General features: G+C 43.2%; 1 protein-coding gene across 1 annotated transcript in view; it reads left to right on the top strand.

The window, feature by feature from the left end:
• Window positions 1-16,142, top strand: part of FRAS1 (Fraser extracellular matrix complex subunit 1) — a gene marked incomplete at its 3' end in the record, with an annotated part of 385,808 nt that overhangs the window by 209,645 nt on the left and 160,021 nt on the right. The window contains exons 19-20 of the mRNA XM_080924732.1: window positions 8,111-8,251; window positions 12,051-12,194. Coding sequence (XP_080780858.1) covers window positions 8,111-8,251; window positions 12,051-12,194 — 285 coding nt within the window. The remainder of the gene's footprint in view (window positions 1-8,110; window positions 8,252-12,050; window positions 12,195-16,142) is intronic.

Genomic DNA, 16,142 nt, shown 5'->3' with positions numbered 1-16,142 from the left:
GAATTTCACCATTTAGGATTAGTGAAAGGAAGGATCCAGAGTCATGTCACCTGTTGGCCTGAGTGTGCACCAGCATGGCTGAACTGATGTTTTTTTGAGGGGGGGAGGGAGAGGGAGGGAGGAAGAAGGAAGGAAGGAAGGAAGGGGGAGCAGAAAAGAAACATCCACACTCAAAACCTCCGTAAAACAAACCAATTGGACATTAATGGAACCCCAAACAACATCACTAAGGCATCTCCAGCTTTGGCATCTTTCCCACTGTTTTCCCAAGGCCTCTGTTAGTTAATCTCAACAGACCTGGGGTCTTGGGAGGAACAAGCTAACAGTTCAGCAGTCCTGCTCTCTGGGTTCCAAGAGAAGATGTAGTTTTCTCAGATGTAAGTCTTTTCTTCCATTCTGTGGCTCTCTTGTTCTTTGTGTTGCAATATAGAGTTCAGTTTAAGGCCAGGTCATCCAACTGACGCTGCACCTCAGCCACCATTAAACAGCTTTGCCCATGCTGACTGGCTGTGAACTTGGCCCAGGCGATTAGATTAGCCATGTAATTGCCCCCATTCCATAGCAGATTAGCAGCACATTCTTCCGGTTCCCACATGATTCAGTGGAAGGATTAAGGTTGGCACTATTTTGAAGAAATTACAGATTTTGCTTTTACACAGGAACTTTGTTTCTAGGTAGTCCAACTTGCCTCAACTGATACGATTTTGCAGGGACCTTCCGTTCTGAGTTTCCCAACCCTCTCCCTGCACTGGGTGACTGCACTCTATACCCGTGCTGGTGATGGAGTGTTCAGTCTCTAAGTTCAGCTTCTCGGGCTAAGTCCAAGCTACACGGCAAAAAACTACACACATCTGATTTTAATTGAGTCTTATTTTATAAAGATGAATTCACTATTTCGGCTTATTAATTAACTTGTTTTAGGTGAACGGGAAGAAACACAGTATGTCATGTATATTTTGATCTATTTTGTCCCTGCTGAGAGTCACCAAGGGCCTCTAGGCAAAGTTTTAATTAAAGAAATAAATGGCAGGAATGTGCCTGTACCACTCACAAACCTGTGCCTGTTTATGAAGTTGGAAATCCCTTTACAGTAATTGAATAAAACATATGGAATCTATATTAAATAATTATCTTTAATATGATCCCCAAGGTGCTGACAGAGCTACACAAACGTGTGCCTTCTGGTAACATTCAGTCCTGTTCACTTTCCCCTTCTCCCTTTTAGAGCCTGGGTGTGGCAGGCTTGGTGATGGAAAGATGAGAAGGGCATAGACCAGGCCTTACGGCAAGCCTGCTCAATCAGGAGAGACCGGTGCCTAAGCACGTAATCCAAAGCACATGGTATGTGCTGAGGTACAAGAAGGCACGGGGTAAAGAAATGGCATGAAAGAGGCTGGCTCTTTAGGCTGTAGTGAGGTCAGGTAGAAGAAAAACTTCGAAGGATTAATGTGTATTCCTCAGGAGGAAAGGGCATTTAAACAGTCAGCTCCATACCTGACATGTCTCCAGTAGGTCCTCTATTTCTGCCATGAAAGGCCAAAGAAGGGAGATCGGGGTGATGCTGGGAGGAAAGGGTAGCAAGCACCTCACTGCACAGTGCTCTACACTTCTGCAAGAGGCTGCAGGCAACACTATGGCAGTTGGCCAGCTGTTAAAGGACATGTATGGGAGATAATTTGCTCACTTTCACCTCATCCATATTTTTCTGCTGTTTTCTGGAAGATTAAAGGGGAATGAAGATGGGCTGGCTATAAGACCGGGCCACTGGTCCTTGTTACACGTGGTCTGCAAGGTGACACAAAAGGGTTCTGGGAACGGAAGTTCAGGTGGACTTCACAGAGATGTAGCAAGAGAAGGCAGCAGAAATGGAAGTCTTGGGTATTCCGTGTTCATATGTGAAAGGTGGAACGTGGTGGGTGGTTGTGAGAGGAGTAATGAACAGTAGATATCCGTCAGGGAGTCCCTCCCACAGGAGCACAGCTCCCAGAGCCTGCCTTGATTGACATTAAAAATAACTGGAATGGATAGGAAAACAGTGCAAATTTTCTCTTATAAGGGAACAGAGGTTTTGTGTGTGTGTGTGTGTGTGTGTGTGTGTGTGTGTGTGTGTGTGTGTGTGTGTGTGTGCAAGATGCAGAGGGAGTGAGTACAGTGGGGACTATGGGTGGAGGAATGAGTCTGGTAAAAGGAGAGGGGTAGTGGAAGAGGCTATTGGAAGGGGTGTGTACGAACAAAATAGATTGACATATATATGTTCTAGTGAAACTCATTATTTTGAATGCTAGTTAAATTTCTTTGAAAGAAGAAAAAAGTACATTAAGGCTAAAAATAAAAGTCATTTTTAAAGAAAGCAGAGGACTGGGGGTATTTTCAGAGGAGGGATATGAGCTCCTCAAGATCGGCCATGTGACGCTCTCCCGGAGGCAGTGGATTTATTGGAGTATACAAAGGCCAGTGCTGTCCTCATAAATTCTAGACTCAGCAGCCCAGAGGTCAGGAAAGCTGTGTAGGTCTCCCAGAGCAGGAGAAGGGAGAACAGAGGGTGGAAGGTGGGGGAAGTTTCCATGTGTATGCAGAAAACCAAGAAAGACTAAAGAAATGATCAGAGAAAATAGCAAACTGAATGTGATGTCAGTGTCTATCTGTTCGTACTTCACATACCTGCTGCCTACCCACTTCGTCTGTAGGGTGTCACTAATGGGACACAGGACATGCCAAGAGCACGGTGCTCAGGCAGATGCACAAGAATCAGAGAAGACAAAGATCAGCCTTCACCTTTGAAAGGATTCCAGTATGGTTGGGGAGGGGTGGCAAATGAATGAGAGGGGATACATCCTTAAACAGAGGTGGGGTGGGAAGAAGGGAACTGAGCTTGAACTAAACGTGTTCGTGTTCACATTTTCACTTCTACTTTCCTGTTTCTATGGCTCATCCTGGAGGATTTTTGACATCTGCATCATATTTTGAGAGAGATGCCTACCTCAAAATTTGGCTTTGACATGGCCAGCTATAAACTCTTACATGGTATAAGGGCTGGGATTCAGTACCTCTTATTTTTGAATAATTAGAAAGTATTTATTCAGTATGTGGAGAAAGAGTCTAAATTGGATGTCTCTCTTGGAGCTTGGAGAATCCCACTGACGAGGGGTGCAAAACTGTAGGGGTTAAAGGGGAAGGAGGATACCAGGGGAACTCAGCTCACTGATTCAACTGAGTAGTGCACATATGGGCTTACAGAGACTCAAGTGGCAAGCAGTGGATCTCCATGGGTCTGTATCAGGTCCTCTGTATATTTGTTGTGACTGCTAGGTTGTTTTTGTGGGGTTCCTAGCTATGGGGGCAGATGTGTCTCTGATTCTTTTGCCTGCTCCTGGAGCTCTTTTCCTCCTATTGGGTTGTTCATCCAGCTTCTGTATCACAATGTCTTGTGTATTTTGTTTTTGTCCTTTTTGGTTTTTGTCTCTTTGAGGGCTGCTCTTTTATGATGGAAGATGGCAGTGGAGAGGGGAGGAAGGTCATGGGGTCCGGGGACTGGGAGGAGTGGAGGGAGGGGAAATTGTGGTTGGGATGTATTGTATAAGACAAGGAGTCTGCCTTCAACTTAAACATGTCAGATACATTAATTAAAAACTAAAACAAAGAAAGAGGGAACAAAGAAAAGGAAGTAGTCTTGTCAACAGCCTAAAACAAAGGCAGAAAGCAGAATGTGTGACTATGTTCTTGATGGCTCTGGTGTAGGTCATGGTTAGCCTGACTTTACAGCCAGCTAAGGACTCCTTTAGTTCTGGGTCATTCAGGGCTGATGCAGTTCAGTTAGACATTTTCAGATATATACTTAGCCATCAACTGGAAAGAAGATCTCTAAAAATGTTGTATTAGTGAAGGAATTATTCATAGACCTTTCAAATGCCTTCTAGATAGGCCCAGTGATGGCATAAGTCTTCCTTGAAGGATCTGAGATTTTGGACAGAATCCCTGCAAGGAAAGAGCTCCAGCAAAATGATCTGGCCCAATAAAAGTCACTGCAGTAATGGAGACATTTTCCTAAAGCAGCACAAAATTGAAGTTTCATGAGAGATCATTTTTTAGAGCTCTAAATGCTTTTACTAATAAAATGAGGATTTTAGAGACAGACTCAGGGAGTCTATACAATACTGTCCTTTTACCTGTGACTAGCTCATGGTCACTGGCTGTCTTTCTCAAACCTACTGGGAAGCAAGGGCCTTTGTCTTGAACTTCTGGACCTACTAACCTTTCACCTTGCTTATCTTCTTTGCTGTCCTGTTTTGTATAAAATAATAACCTCCATTCACAGTATGCCAGGCTGCCACACTGACTTTGTGACCAAATAGTATCAAATAACTCAGGTTTATGTTCACAGTGCATTAACTTACCTTGTTCCAGTCTTCAGTTCTATGGTGATACATTCCTGTCCCTATTTATTAAGGCTGCATAACAGGAAGACCTGGGGATTGTAATAGTCTTAAAAAAATGTACTGTAAGCATATCAGTGGTCTCCTAGGTATATTTATTTAGGCCTACAGAAAACATTCAGTTTGCTTCCCTGAGCTATTCTGGGGAAACTCACAGCTTTAAGCTGACAGTATGATTTAGCCCAGTTTTTAAAATTATTGCCACCTATGTTCTATCATGCTTTGTTTCATTTGTGCTTGGAGACCTGTGTGTGTGTGTGTGTGTGTGTGTGTGTGTGTGTGTGTGTGTGTGTGTGTGTGTTTGTGCACGTGCGCTCATGAGTGTGTGCTTGTGTATCTGTGTATACAGATATACACACACCGTATGCACATGTCATATGTGCAAGTTTTCCCAGAGCCCAGAGGAGGATGTTAGGCATCCTGTTCTATCACTCTCCGCCTTATTTCTTGAGACATGACTTCTTACTGAACCTGGACCTAGGCTGCAAGCCCAGCCCAGTGTTCCCTCTGTCGCTGGTCCCTAAAGCAGCACTGGGGTTGCATGGTGCATAGGGAACATGGCCATCCTTTTACTTGGTTGCTGTGGATTTGAACTCAGGTTCTCATGTTTGCAAACCAAGCACTTTTACCTGCTGAGTCATCTCCAGATGCTTCAGTTTACTAACTTCCGACCCCTTTTAAGGATTCTGAAATCTTTGGAATGACGTTCTCTCATTTATGCTACTATATTAAAACCATTGACAAAGCAGTGGGAAAATGTATTTATCAAGCCAGGACATGACCCAGTGAGCCCAGACATTGACTGGCCTTTGGTCGGTAGCAGTGAGTGGCGTGGGACTTCTGACACAGCAGTCTAACCTTTAGGGGCTGAGTGATAGGTGAGACAGGATGCTAGCAACCAACTACCAGACATCAACCAATGAGAGAGTATGTTAATACTTCAATAGTCCATCCTATAGGACCTGGCAATCCTCACTCAATAGCAGCTTCTTGTACAGTAAAGATTATTTGCTGTGTTATATTAGGGATTGATAGAAAGAGACACCTTGATGGTGTAAAATTATACTCGGTTCTGCCAAGTCTTCAGAACCTGTAAACCTTCTGGGTGTTTGATAGGGGAGTCAAGAGAGACAGAGACTAAGCATTTTCTGCAGTCTGGAGGGTCTTGCCCATGTGACAGAAACTGGGGTCATCAGGATGGGCAGGATCCTGCTCTGGGCCCTCCGTACCACAAATGTGACGTAATGGAAGAGCTGTAGATGTGTTAGCGGTTTGGGTTCTGGCTGGTTGGCATATGAAATGCACACTCCCAAGCTAATTGCTCACCGTCTTCAGAATTATAACCTCAGGAGGGGTAGCTTTTGCAGAATAAGCATTTTCCAGCTGTCAAAGAATCAGAAATAGAGGAAATAAAAACATAATTAATGCTCTCAGCAGCTGTGGCGGTAGCCTTACTTTGTGGCCTGGGGGTTGTTTCTCCCTGCATGCCTTTACTCCGGGTGTGGCAGGATCACTAAACAGCTCAGAAGCTAATTGCAGTGTGAGTCAGTATGAAGCACCAGGTTCATTAAGGAAGGGACAGTATATGCTTAGATTTAGGCATGGGTGGAGGGAGAGACGGGCAAACGGGGACAGGGAGAGAAGAGGAGGCATCCAAGTTTTAAAAGTAGCCCTACATATGATTATGTAGCTTTTGAAGTCATTTCTTTCAAAGGGTATGATTTTACAGCCAGGTTTAAAGACGAAGCGTTTTAAACTTAAGTAAAAATAAATATGATCTGGTTTACTCTTGTGATTTAAATTCCAGTGTGGTTTATTGGGAGTATGGTTCAAGCTTAGGGATGAAAAAGGAAGAAAGGGAGGGAGGGAGGAAGAAAGAAAAGAAGGGAAGAAGAAAGGAAGGAAGGGAAGGAAGGAGGGAGAGAGAGGGAGGAAGGAAGAAAGGGAGGGAGGGAATGAGGAAGGAAGAAAGACAGGGATGAAGGAAGGGAAGGAAGGGAGGGAAGGAGGAAGAAAGACAGGGATGAAGGAAGGGAAGGAAGAGGGAGGATGACAGGGAGGAAGGAAAAGAAAGGGGGGAGGGAGGGAAGGAAGGAAGAAAGGAAAGAAAGAAAGAAAGAAAGAAAAAAGAAAGAAAGAAAGAAAGAAAGAAAGAAAGAAAGAAAGAAAGAAAGAAAGAAAGGTTAAACCCAAAGGTCTCATAAGGACAGCCTATCACTGCTCCATTTGCTGTTGTAGCTTTTGAGACATTTCTCTGAACAAGGATTATTGTCTCTGCAGGCAACTTTCACAGTGATTTTTCCCTCTTTTTTCTCTTTTTGTTTTAAAGGCAGTTTTAAAAAATATCAGGGGTTCATCCTTGAGATTCTCTATCTGTGGCTGTGGCCCCATGAAATGTCCCCTCCTTGTGTCATCCTGTCTCTTGATGTTCAGGTCTTATTTAGCAGCCACGGTGTTGAGACATCTCCTGTGTGGCTTCCCTGTCATTTCCAGGACCTGTCAACTCACAGCAGCTTTCCTGGTCCTCTGGCTCCTAAAGCCCTCCTGCCTCTTCTCTGCAGGACTCCCCAAGCCTTCAGTGCAAGAGTTGTGTTCTAGATTTATCCATTGGGACACCCCAGGAACATTTTTTTTTCTCTGCAATTTTTAACTAGTTGTGGCTTTCTGAAATGGTCTCCATCTGTTGCTAAGAGAAACTTCTTTGATGAATGTTGAGAGCTACACTTATCTGGGAGAATAAGGGAAAATATTTAGAATGCAGTTAGGAATTATGTTTATGTAGTGAACGGGCAGTAGTAGTAGGTTCCCCTCAAACATTTATAATCTCGCTAGCCCATGGTAGGTTTCTAGGATGAGGCCTTGAGTGAGCCTTAAGTCATGTCAGACAGCTGTCGGTTACCACAGGGATCAAAACAGCATTATTACCCCACTGAGGGATAACTAGTCCTGCAGGTTGCTCATAATCTGAGTAGGACTGTTGGTTGCTTCCCTCCCAATGCAGCTTGCATAGCACTTTCTAAAATTACGAGGGCTACTCCTTAGGGAGAAGGATTTCAGTGACCCTTGAAGGTGTGGTGAATGCCAGCTCAGGTGTATTTTCTCTTTGTTCCTTTAGTTTTTATCACACTTCTGAAAAGGAGTAACGCCATGTTTGCTGTTGATAATTGCAGCTGAGGTTTATCAGGACCAAACAAAGTATCTAGAGATTTTCCATGCACCTGTCCCATTGCAGCGCACAATCCCCATTTTACAGATAAGGAAGCAAGAGCCTCAAGGTTTTTCTGATTTCGGCAAGGTCACAGAGCTGCAGAGCAATGCTCTCAGTTCCTATAAAATGGACATCATATGAGCAAAGGCTCCCCTGCCTCCCAATTTTTTCTCTTACCTTTAAGCAATCTGAGGAGCAGGTTGGTCTCCAGAGTGACAGCTATCCAAGGACAGGAAAACTGTTCAGTTTCTGATTCTCTACTGACATCCTTCAGCTTGGGGAAGGAAATACATGACTGTAATGGTTATCTCTCTGGGGGCATTTGTGTTTGACCTCATGGGAAAAGCATGTACAGTGTGTCCTGGACATCCAAGAACAGACAGGACTTTAACATGGCTGTAAGAGGAAGAAGACAAGTACTGTCCTCACATGGATCGATCCTAATAAACTCCTCTAATCTCCTTCCCAGCTTGCCACCCATCCTGCCTCATGTGTGAAGGGAAGAGCTCTCACAACTGCACAGGCTGTGGGCCTCCCCATGTGCTACTGGCTGGGCGCTGCCTCCCCCGGTGTCCAGAGACCCACTTTAACAAGGAAGGTACTTGTACAGGTGAGTGTGTGACCAGCTGGGGCCAGTTCCCCTTCTCACCTTTGCTCTTCCTAGTGTGACAAGACAGTTAATTAATGGCACTGTCCTGCCAGTGACAGGACTGGGCTCGAAATCCTATTGTCACACTCAACAGTTTAAAGGGGTAGTGTGAAGAGAGAAAACAAGGGGAATTATTCTAACACTGAGGAAGCAGAGTTACTGTGAAAATTATATATAGCTATGCATTGCAGACTATAACAATTCAATCAACTCACTCTGTGCTGGGTTTCTTTTGTCTGAGAGACAATCAAATCAATACATTGTATAAGGTCCAGAAGTTAGCTCAATATAAGTGAGCAGCTTACATTCATATTGATTGAGTTGTGTTACCTTTGCATGGGCTTACCTGGGTTGGAGAAGTTACGGAAGCCCTTTGTTACTAAGGCTCTATTTAAATGTAAGGCTGATTTTTTTTTTTATTTAGTTTTTTGTAGTCATCTCAAGAGGCTGTGCTCAGCGTACCAGATCTGAAGGTTCAGAATACGAAGGAAAAATTGAGAATAGAGATCCCACAACTCAAAAACAGTTACTCTGTTAACATAGCGAAATGCACCTTTGGGGTATCTTTTATCTCTGCTGTCTAGTAACAGAACAAATTAGCTATGTCTTTTTATATTGCCTCCAAATACTGTCCTCTGTAAATCCCCATGTTATGAGGAATCACAGTGAGCACTGTGTGTGTTTACACACTTTTCCTGCCAATCTTTTCTGCATTACTATGCTGTTTGGGTTTCTTGTTGTTGTTTGCTTGTTTTTTGTTTGTTTTATAATCCAGGTTACTTTTCAAGATTTGAGATGTGGGATTGAGACAGATTCACTTACTCTTAATGATATTCTTCTGCTCTGGTTACCTATTGCCATTAGAAATTAATGGCTCTAGACAACACAAACTTAGCTGCTTAAAAACAAGGATAAAGAGTAATACAAAGATAAGTTGCTTGTTTAAATTTCTGTAACATTTCATTTAAGCCAGCCAGTGTTTTGTGAATGGCTGCATTCTAGAGAGAGTAGCAATTCTGTTGAGAATAAGCTTAGCCTCTTGGCGTCTTCTATAAGCATCTATGGTTTAGTTAGGAATCAGGTATTAATCTCTCTCTCACCTTCAGCTATTTGCATCCTAATCTACCTGTTGGTGGGAGAATTTAATTATATAATTAACGTTTTCAGATAAAGTTTAATGAAAAATTAATTTTTATAGTTGTCTTTTGCAGTTCTTGGGATTGATAGGCTCAGCTTGGAAGCTCTTTCTGGGGCTCTTTTAGGCAGGAACACATGCACACACGCAGTGTATATGTATGTGCATGGTATGTATATGTATATACATACCTGATTTGGGGCGATCAAGATTCCCCCCTCCTTTTTTGTTAATGAAGCTAATTCTCATGTCTCATTGAACTTCCTCACAGTGTGGCAGTATCATTTAGTTAGCCTTCCTCCAAGCAAGTTGCCTCTCCTTATTCCATGAGAATAAGGAAAATATTCCATGAGTCCTAAAGAGAGCCTACAAGGTTCTTGGGAGTCCCACTGCCTTCTCTGTTGGGTAAAGCAGGAGAGCTCATGAGGTTTGAGGGAGTCTCAGAAATAGAATGGCCTGGTGGTAACTTGGGGACCTTCTTTGGTAGTGTACCTCGAGGGGCAGGCACAAGATGCAATCAGTGACAGTTCCCAGCCTTGCTTCTCTTGGTACCAGCAGAGAAACGAAAAGAGAAATAAAGTTTTTAGTTCCTTATTTGAAGTGTTTCCCCAGTTTAAGAGCACCTCTACATTCCATAACAGACATTTCTAAAATTACAAGTTCAGATTAGTAAAGCATTTTGTTGTAATTGGCGAAATAGTAAAACTTAATCACCCTATGGTACTACTGTTTATTATACCTGCAGGGTGGAAAAGACAAATGCATCCTCTCAGAAGGCTACTTTTTGTTTCCAAAAATACAAATTTGAGACAAGTTGATGAGGAAAAACTTGTAATAGAACGGAAAGTGTGTAGTAAACTTATAAGTATTTTAAATTATCTCATCTTGTTGAATGAATGTTTTGTCTGTGCACTGCGTGTGTGCCTTGTGACCAGAAGAGGGTATTGCATCCCCTGGGACTGGAGTTACAGACAGCAAGAGCTGCCATGTGGATGCTGAGGATCAAACTCAGGACCTCTAGAAAAGAAGCCAGTGCTCTTCACCACTGAGCCATCTCTCCACCCCCATAATTTTTTTTAAAATGAGTATGTATTAGATTCTTTTGGCCTAAACTACAAAGAGCAAGTGTACAGTTAATTTAAAAATAGATGACTGGAAATTTCTTCTTTTCTCCAAATACCTTTTACTCTCAGTGCCCCCCTGGGGGGGGGGGGCTTTACTTTAAGAGGCCTATCAACTCTGTGGGGTGACTGCTTGTTTTGTCCTCAGCCCTGCCTTTGAAAAAGTCCTCTAGCCTGTGGTTCCTGTGTGTAAACTATTTAAAGGAGAGTCTACATAGTCCTCATCTTTCCTGTCATGCATAGATGTCCCGAGCAGCAGCAGGGCACATGGGTTACTGCAGACAGTCTAGGAAGCAGACGGGTCTGGGTGGTAGAATTATCCACGGAATGCTGGTATCTTCTGGCTGGTTCTCAAATGAAGTCTCAGGAATGCAGACTGATCTAGTGCCTCTAATCAGCAGTTTGTTTTCTTGCCCCCACACCCTCTTTTTAAAATATCTTACCTTCCCCCTGGCCACTTGCCAGAAGGGAGAGGCGCTTGGCTTGAGTTGGTCTGTGTCTTCCTTCCCTCTCCTCCAGCCCTGTTCCAAGAGGGAGTGGACTGGTGTCAGCACCATTCCTGCCCACCCTGTGTTTCTCTTCCAAGTCCCCCAGCCCCATCCTGAACCCCCATTCCTCTCTTGACACCAGACAGGCTTAGATCTCTTTTTCCTGGCTAGCCACCTGCCTTGGCAGCCTGGGCCAGTTGTAGCCAAGGCCTGCCTGGTGTCCTCCGTGTCTGGAACTTTATGTGTGTTCCTTACAGAGGTTCCCCTGGCTTCTCACACTGCTCTAACTCTCTTTTAATTTGGTGGTTTTTCCAAGGAAGACATAACTTGGCCATAATTTTGTCTAAGGCTTTGAACTTCAGATGCAGCTCAGGATAACCTCCAGAAGGACAACTGTTTTTCTGTTCTCTGTATTTAACTAAGAATTGCTGATTAAACAGATAAAAGGGATCCAAGATGAAGCGTGGAGTTAGAGGCTGGCTGATAACTCACTCTGGTGGGAATGCTCACCCTCATGTGCCATGTACGGTGCCCTGCTTGTCTGCCAGAGTTTCTAGAAAGCAAAACTCCTCCTCTTCTCTTTGCTACCCGTCTCTCTCCCTATCTTTATCCCTTTCTGTCTGTCTCCATCAGTCTGTTTCTCTGTCTCTGTCTGTCTCTCTCTCTCTCTTCCCCTCCCACCTCTCCCTCTCCTCTCTCTCTCGATTTGGAATAGGATATACTTGCCAAGTTTGGCTTTGAACTTCCTACTCACATAAGTGGGGGATGCCCCTTTGGAATGGGTGACTGATAGTTTAGATTTTTTACAGCTCTAAATTCTCTTATGTTTGTGGACAATATTCTTTTTTGATTCCAGAAATTCAGTCTCTGGGTCCAGTCTTGCTGGCACATCGCAGGCTTGCTGAGGTGTCTTTAGAAGGTGACCAAAAGTAGAGATTTGTGGAGCACACAAAATGACTGGTGCATTTGCATACTGAACTGCTGATTCTGGTCCTGGCTTCTGTCCCTCTCTACAGAGTGTCACCCATCCTGCAGGCAGTGTCATGGGCCTCTGGAATCAGACTGTGTTTCCTGCCACCCCCACCTTACACTCTCCGATGGGCACTGCAAGACCAGCTGCAAGGATGAGCAATTCCTGAACCTTGTCGGGTACTGTGCTGGTAAGTGGCTTTGTGCTCCTGAGGAACTCTGGGGCAGCTCCCAGGGGCTTCATACCCAGCAAAAGGGTGCTGTTTCTAGTCCATTTGGCTCAGACTACAAATACGTTTTTTCCCCAGTAGGTACCTGTTTTCTCCTCCAGGAACTGATTTCAATACATTCCTTCAAACAGTTGGTAAATGGGGATTTGGGTGTAACTGGTTTTGCTTGTTTTTGTTTTTGTTTGTTTGTTTTAAAATGAGATAGGGTCTCATTTAGCCCAGTATGTTCATTGCACTTTTATTGTTGTGATAAAATACAAAAGTGACTTAAGAAAGGAAGATTATTGTGGCTCACATTTGAGGGCACAGCCTTATATAAACAATAAAGTAGTGTGCAGAAGCTTGACAGAGCCGGAAGGTCACAAGGGCCTGTCTTCCTTCCTTATTCAATATTCCCTGAAAACACTCTCAAAGAAACATCTAGAGATGTGTTTCCATGGTGATCCAGTCAAATTCATAATGAAGATTAATCTTCACACACAGTCTAGGATGAACTTGCTTCATAACTGAGGATGGCCTTGAACTCCTGATTCTCCTGCCCTACCTCCCAAAGGTGAGAACTGCAGATGTGTGCCATCACAAGTAGCTTCAGATGCGAATTTAATAATGTTCTTGCAAGTCCTGGAAGAAAATTAGGATCTCATATTAATGGAGAATGAAGCGGTAATTAGAGTCCCTTTGTCTATATTTCAGGATAACAAAAATGCATTTTCAGAACATTTGTTTGCATCTGTTCTTGGATGGCACCCTTCACCCAGGCACAGAATTTTAGGGAGATTAAGCTAAAAGTTGAGTTTTTTCTCAGGAGATGATTTTTTTCCCTTCCTCATTTTAGAATCAAAAAAAAAAAAAAAAAAAAAAAAAGAAAGAAAGAAAAAGAAAAAGAAAAAAAAGGGGGTGGGAGGGACATAGGGAGAGACAAAGGAAGGACTTGAAATGTCAACATTAGAATTATACATTATCTGTGACTCTGTGACCGTCCACCTGGCCATTCACATAACAATATCAAAATACCTATTTCTGGATCCACTCATGTCTAGCAGGCAAGATAACACTGAGGCAGCACCAATAACTGTTATTCTGTTTAACTTTGGGACATAGTAAGTCATTGTCTATGTTCTCGATGTATCTGGTCGGTACCACTGTCTTGCCAGAAGCATGTCTTCTTCTGTACACAATCATAAGGTTAGAGAGTAGACATTAGGTTCTATCATCTAAGAAGGCTGAAAACTCCCACGTGCAGGTTTCCTTGGAATAATGATGAATTCTGAGAAAAATCTGAGTCACAGAAACTGTGAGCTGAAGTTCAGCATTGAGCTTTGAGTCTAGTCAGTGGGCTGGCAGGAGAGAAGCTCAGTCTAGCATGCACGAGACACTAAGCTCCCTCCAAACCCACAAAGAAACAAACTGTACCTCATGTAGGATACAGTGTGTGGCTGGTACTTCCAGGTGCAGTCAGGGTTGTCTCGGGAGGGAGATAAACATTAGTGTCTCTTCCCAGAGCCAAGTCTGTGGATGACAAGTGTTGATTCCTACAGATGGAAAGTGTGAGTTTAACTGCTGAGCCTTACTTTAAGGTGTGCAAGCTGCTTCCATGAAAACTATGAGCTCCCTGACGTGTGCGTTAGTCAGCTTTGTGTAATTATAATAAAATACCAGATGCAGCTAAGGTATAAAGATAAATAGTTCCTTTAGCACAGAGTTTAGAAGGTTTGAGTCCCTATCACTAGCTTTAGCTTAGACTGGTAAGGGCCCCTTTCTCTCACCTGTGTCAAGTCATGAAAGAAACACACCTGTGTGAAAAAGCCTGTTACAGAACAGCAAGTCAAAAGGATAGAGTCCCATAGTCCTGCTAGCATGCCACCAGTGACCCAGCGAACTCCAGACAGGCTTCCAAAGGTTCTACCACCTGAACCAGTATCAAGACCCTAGGGACTGAGCCCATAAAATCCAAACCATACTGAGGGCATGTAGCAAAACCATTAGTGGATGTTTACCACATGGCTATTATGAGGAAGCAGAGAAACATTTTGGGCTAATCCAGGGGATGAACTGAAGACACAGTTAACAAATAGTACAAATAGATTTATGCGCTGAAATACCTGTAGGTCATAAGAACTGAATGAGTCCAGTGGGGGCTGGAGAGGAAGATCAAGATCGGAAGGCTTCGCAGAGCAGGTGAAACCCAGTTTGCTTCCTGTGGATTAGCAAGGGCTGGATTAGAGGAAGGGTTTGTGGTTCTACCAGGAAGCAAACCTGGAAAGCAAAGAGTATGGATCATATGTGGGCAATGAGCCATCCAACAAGAGTGGAGAACGTGGCTGGCACGGAAGTACACTACAGGAACAGGTTGGGGAATTTAGGTTGGAACCAGAATATAGAAAGCCTGATGTTGCAGGTCAAAGTTGAGGCTGGATTTCGGGCACCATGAGAGTTTTCAGAAGAGCTGTGTTATGACTAAGGGTATATTATGTATAGTCTACAGGAAGTGGGCAATTGTTTAGGGTGGAGAGGGACCAGCTCAGGGAGAATATTAAAGGTAGGGTATGTACTATACCTGTCATGGTAGATCTTTCATTCCTGTCTGTTGTCCATGTGGATCCTAAAACTTTTATCCTTGACATATTTTATAAATAAATGTTGTTATAAGGAGACTGGAAAATTTTAATACTTAATGAGTTCTTTTCTATCCAAAGTCCAGAATACTCTTTGATAGTAAAATAAGGTGATTAGGAACTGCATTAATTTTTTAAGGCCAATAGGAACCATTAGATTAGAGAATCAGAGGACTTGACTCAATGACTTTAGAAGGCTCCAGTCTCAGAAGAACAGGCCTCACGAGGTTGTGTATATCTATGATTTTAAATTAAGTAGTCATCACCCATTGTTCAGAAATACTTCCTGCATAGGGATTGGAATAAGTATATTTCAAATAAGAAAGCAACAGAAAAAATATTTTAATGTAGAAGTTTACTTTGTCACCAAAATGTATGACGTTCTAAATGCCTCCTGATGCTCTGTTACACATTCTTTTATTTGCTGTTTTATCAAGGGTTTAGTAAACCCATGTTTCTTGCCATGTTGGCCCTGTGCAGGCTTTGGGGATAGAGATGAAGATGTGTTACCTGCATCTGAAAAATGTAGCTTGGTGAAGGATGGTAAATTTGTTTGCCAAGGCTACCATAGTAAAATACCAGACACTGGAGACTTTAACAGCAAAAATGGTTTTTCTCACTGCTGTGGAAGTTACAAGTCCAAGATTAAGGTCCCTATGAGATGGGGTGCCTTAGAGCTTCTTGCTGTGAGATGCCTGCCCTCCTGAGATGACTTTCTCTGGAGGATAGGGAACAGGGAGGTCTTATTCTGTAGCCCAGGATAGCCTGGAAATCATTATAGTTTTTCTGCCTCAACCCCTTGAGGCCTGGGATCACAAGCATGACCTAAAAGCTTCTGAGCAGGAAGTATCATATTGTCTTTCTGTGAAGAGAAAGATTATAGAAAATGGTTTGGAAGAAGTTGATATGAGGGCATAGATAACTGCAGGAACCCAGATGAGCTCTCAAGCCAAGGATGAAGGGATTGGGAGGAACTTGGACTCATGGGATGTAAATGATCTATGGCTGTTTGCTCTTAATCAGCAAAAATGATCTAAGGGGACAATTTCATGTGGTTTAATTTAATAGAACAAACAGAAATAGTTGTTCTCTTGCGATTGTGGTGAGGGAGTGGGTGATTCACATGGTGGCCAGATTTCAGGTCATGGATGTGAGCTCAGGAGTACATGTAAGAGGCATTGATGGTGACCCTTGGGGTGATAGTTTTGGACATCAGAGGTACTGTCCCAGAAGAGACTAACAAGATATGTAAATAGCTACCAGCTCGTTTCCTGATTATTATTAGCCTGAACTG

This window comes from Micromys minutus, assembly GCF_963924665.1.
Source record: "Micromys minutus genome assembly, chromosome: 11".
Lineage (NCBI taxonomy): Eukaryota > Metazoa > Chordata > Mammalia > Rodentia > Muridae > Micromys > Micromys minutus.
This window is presented reverse-complemented; position numbering and strand designations above follow the sequence as displayed.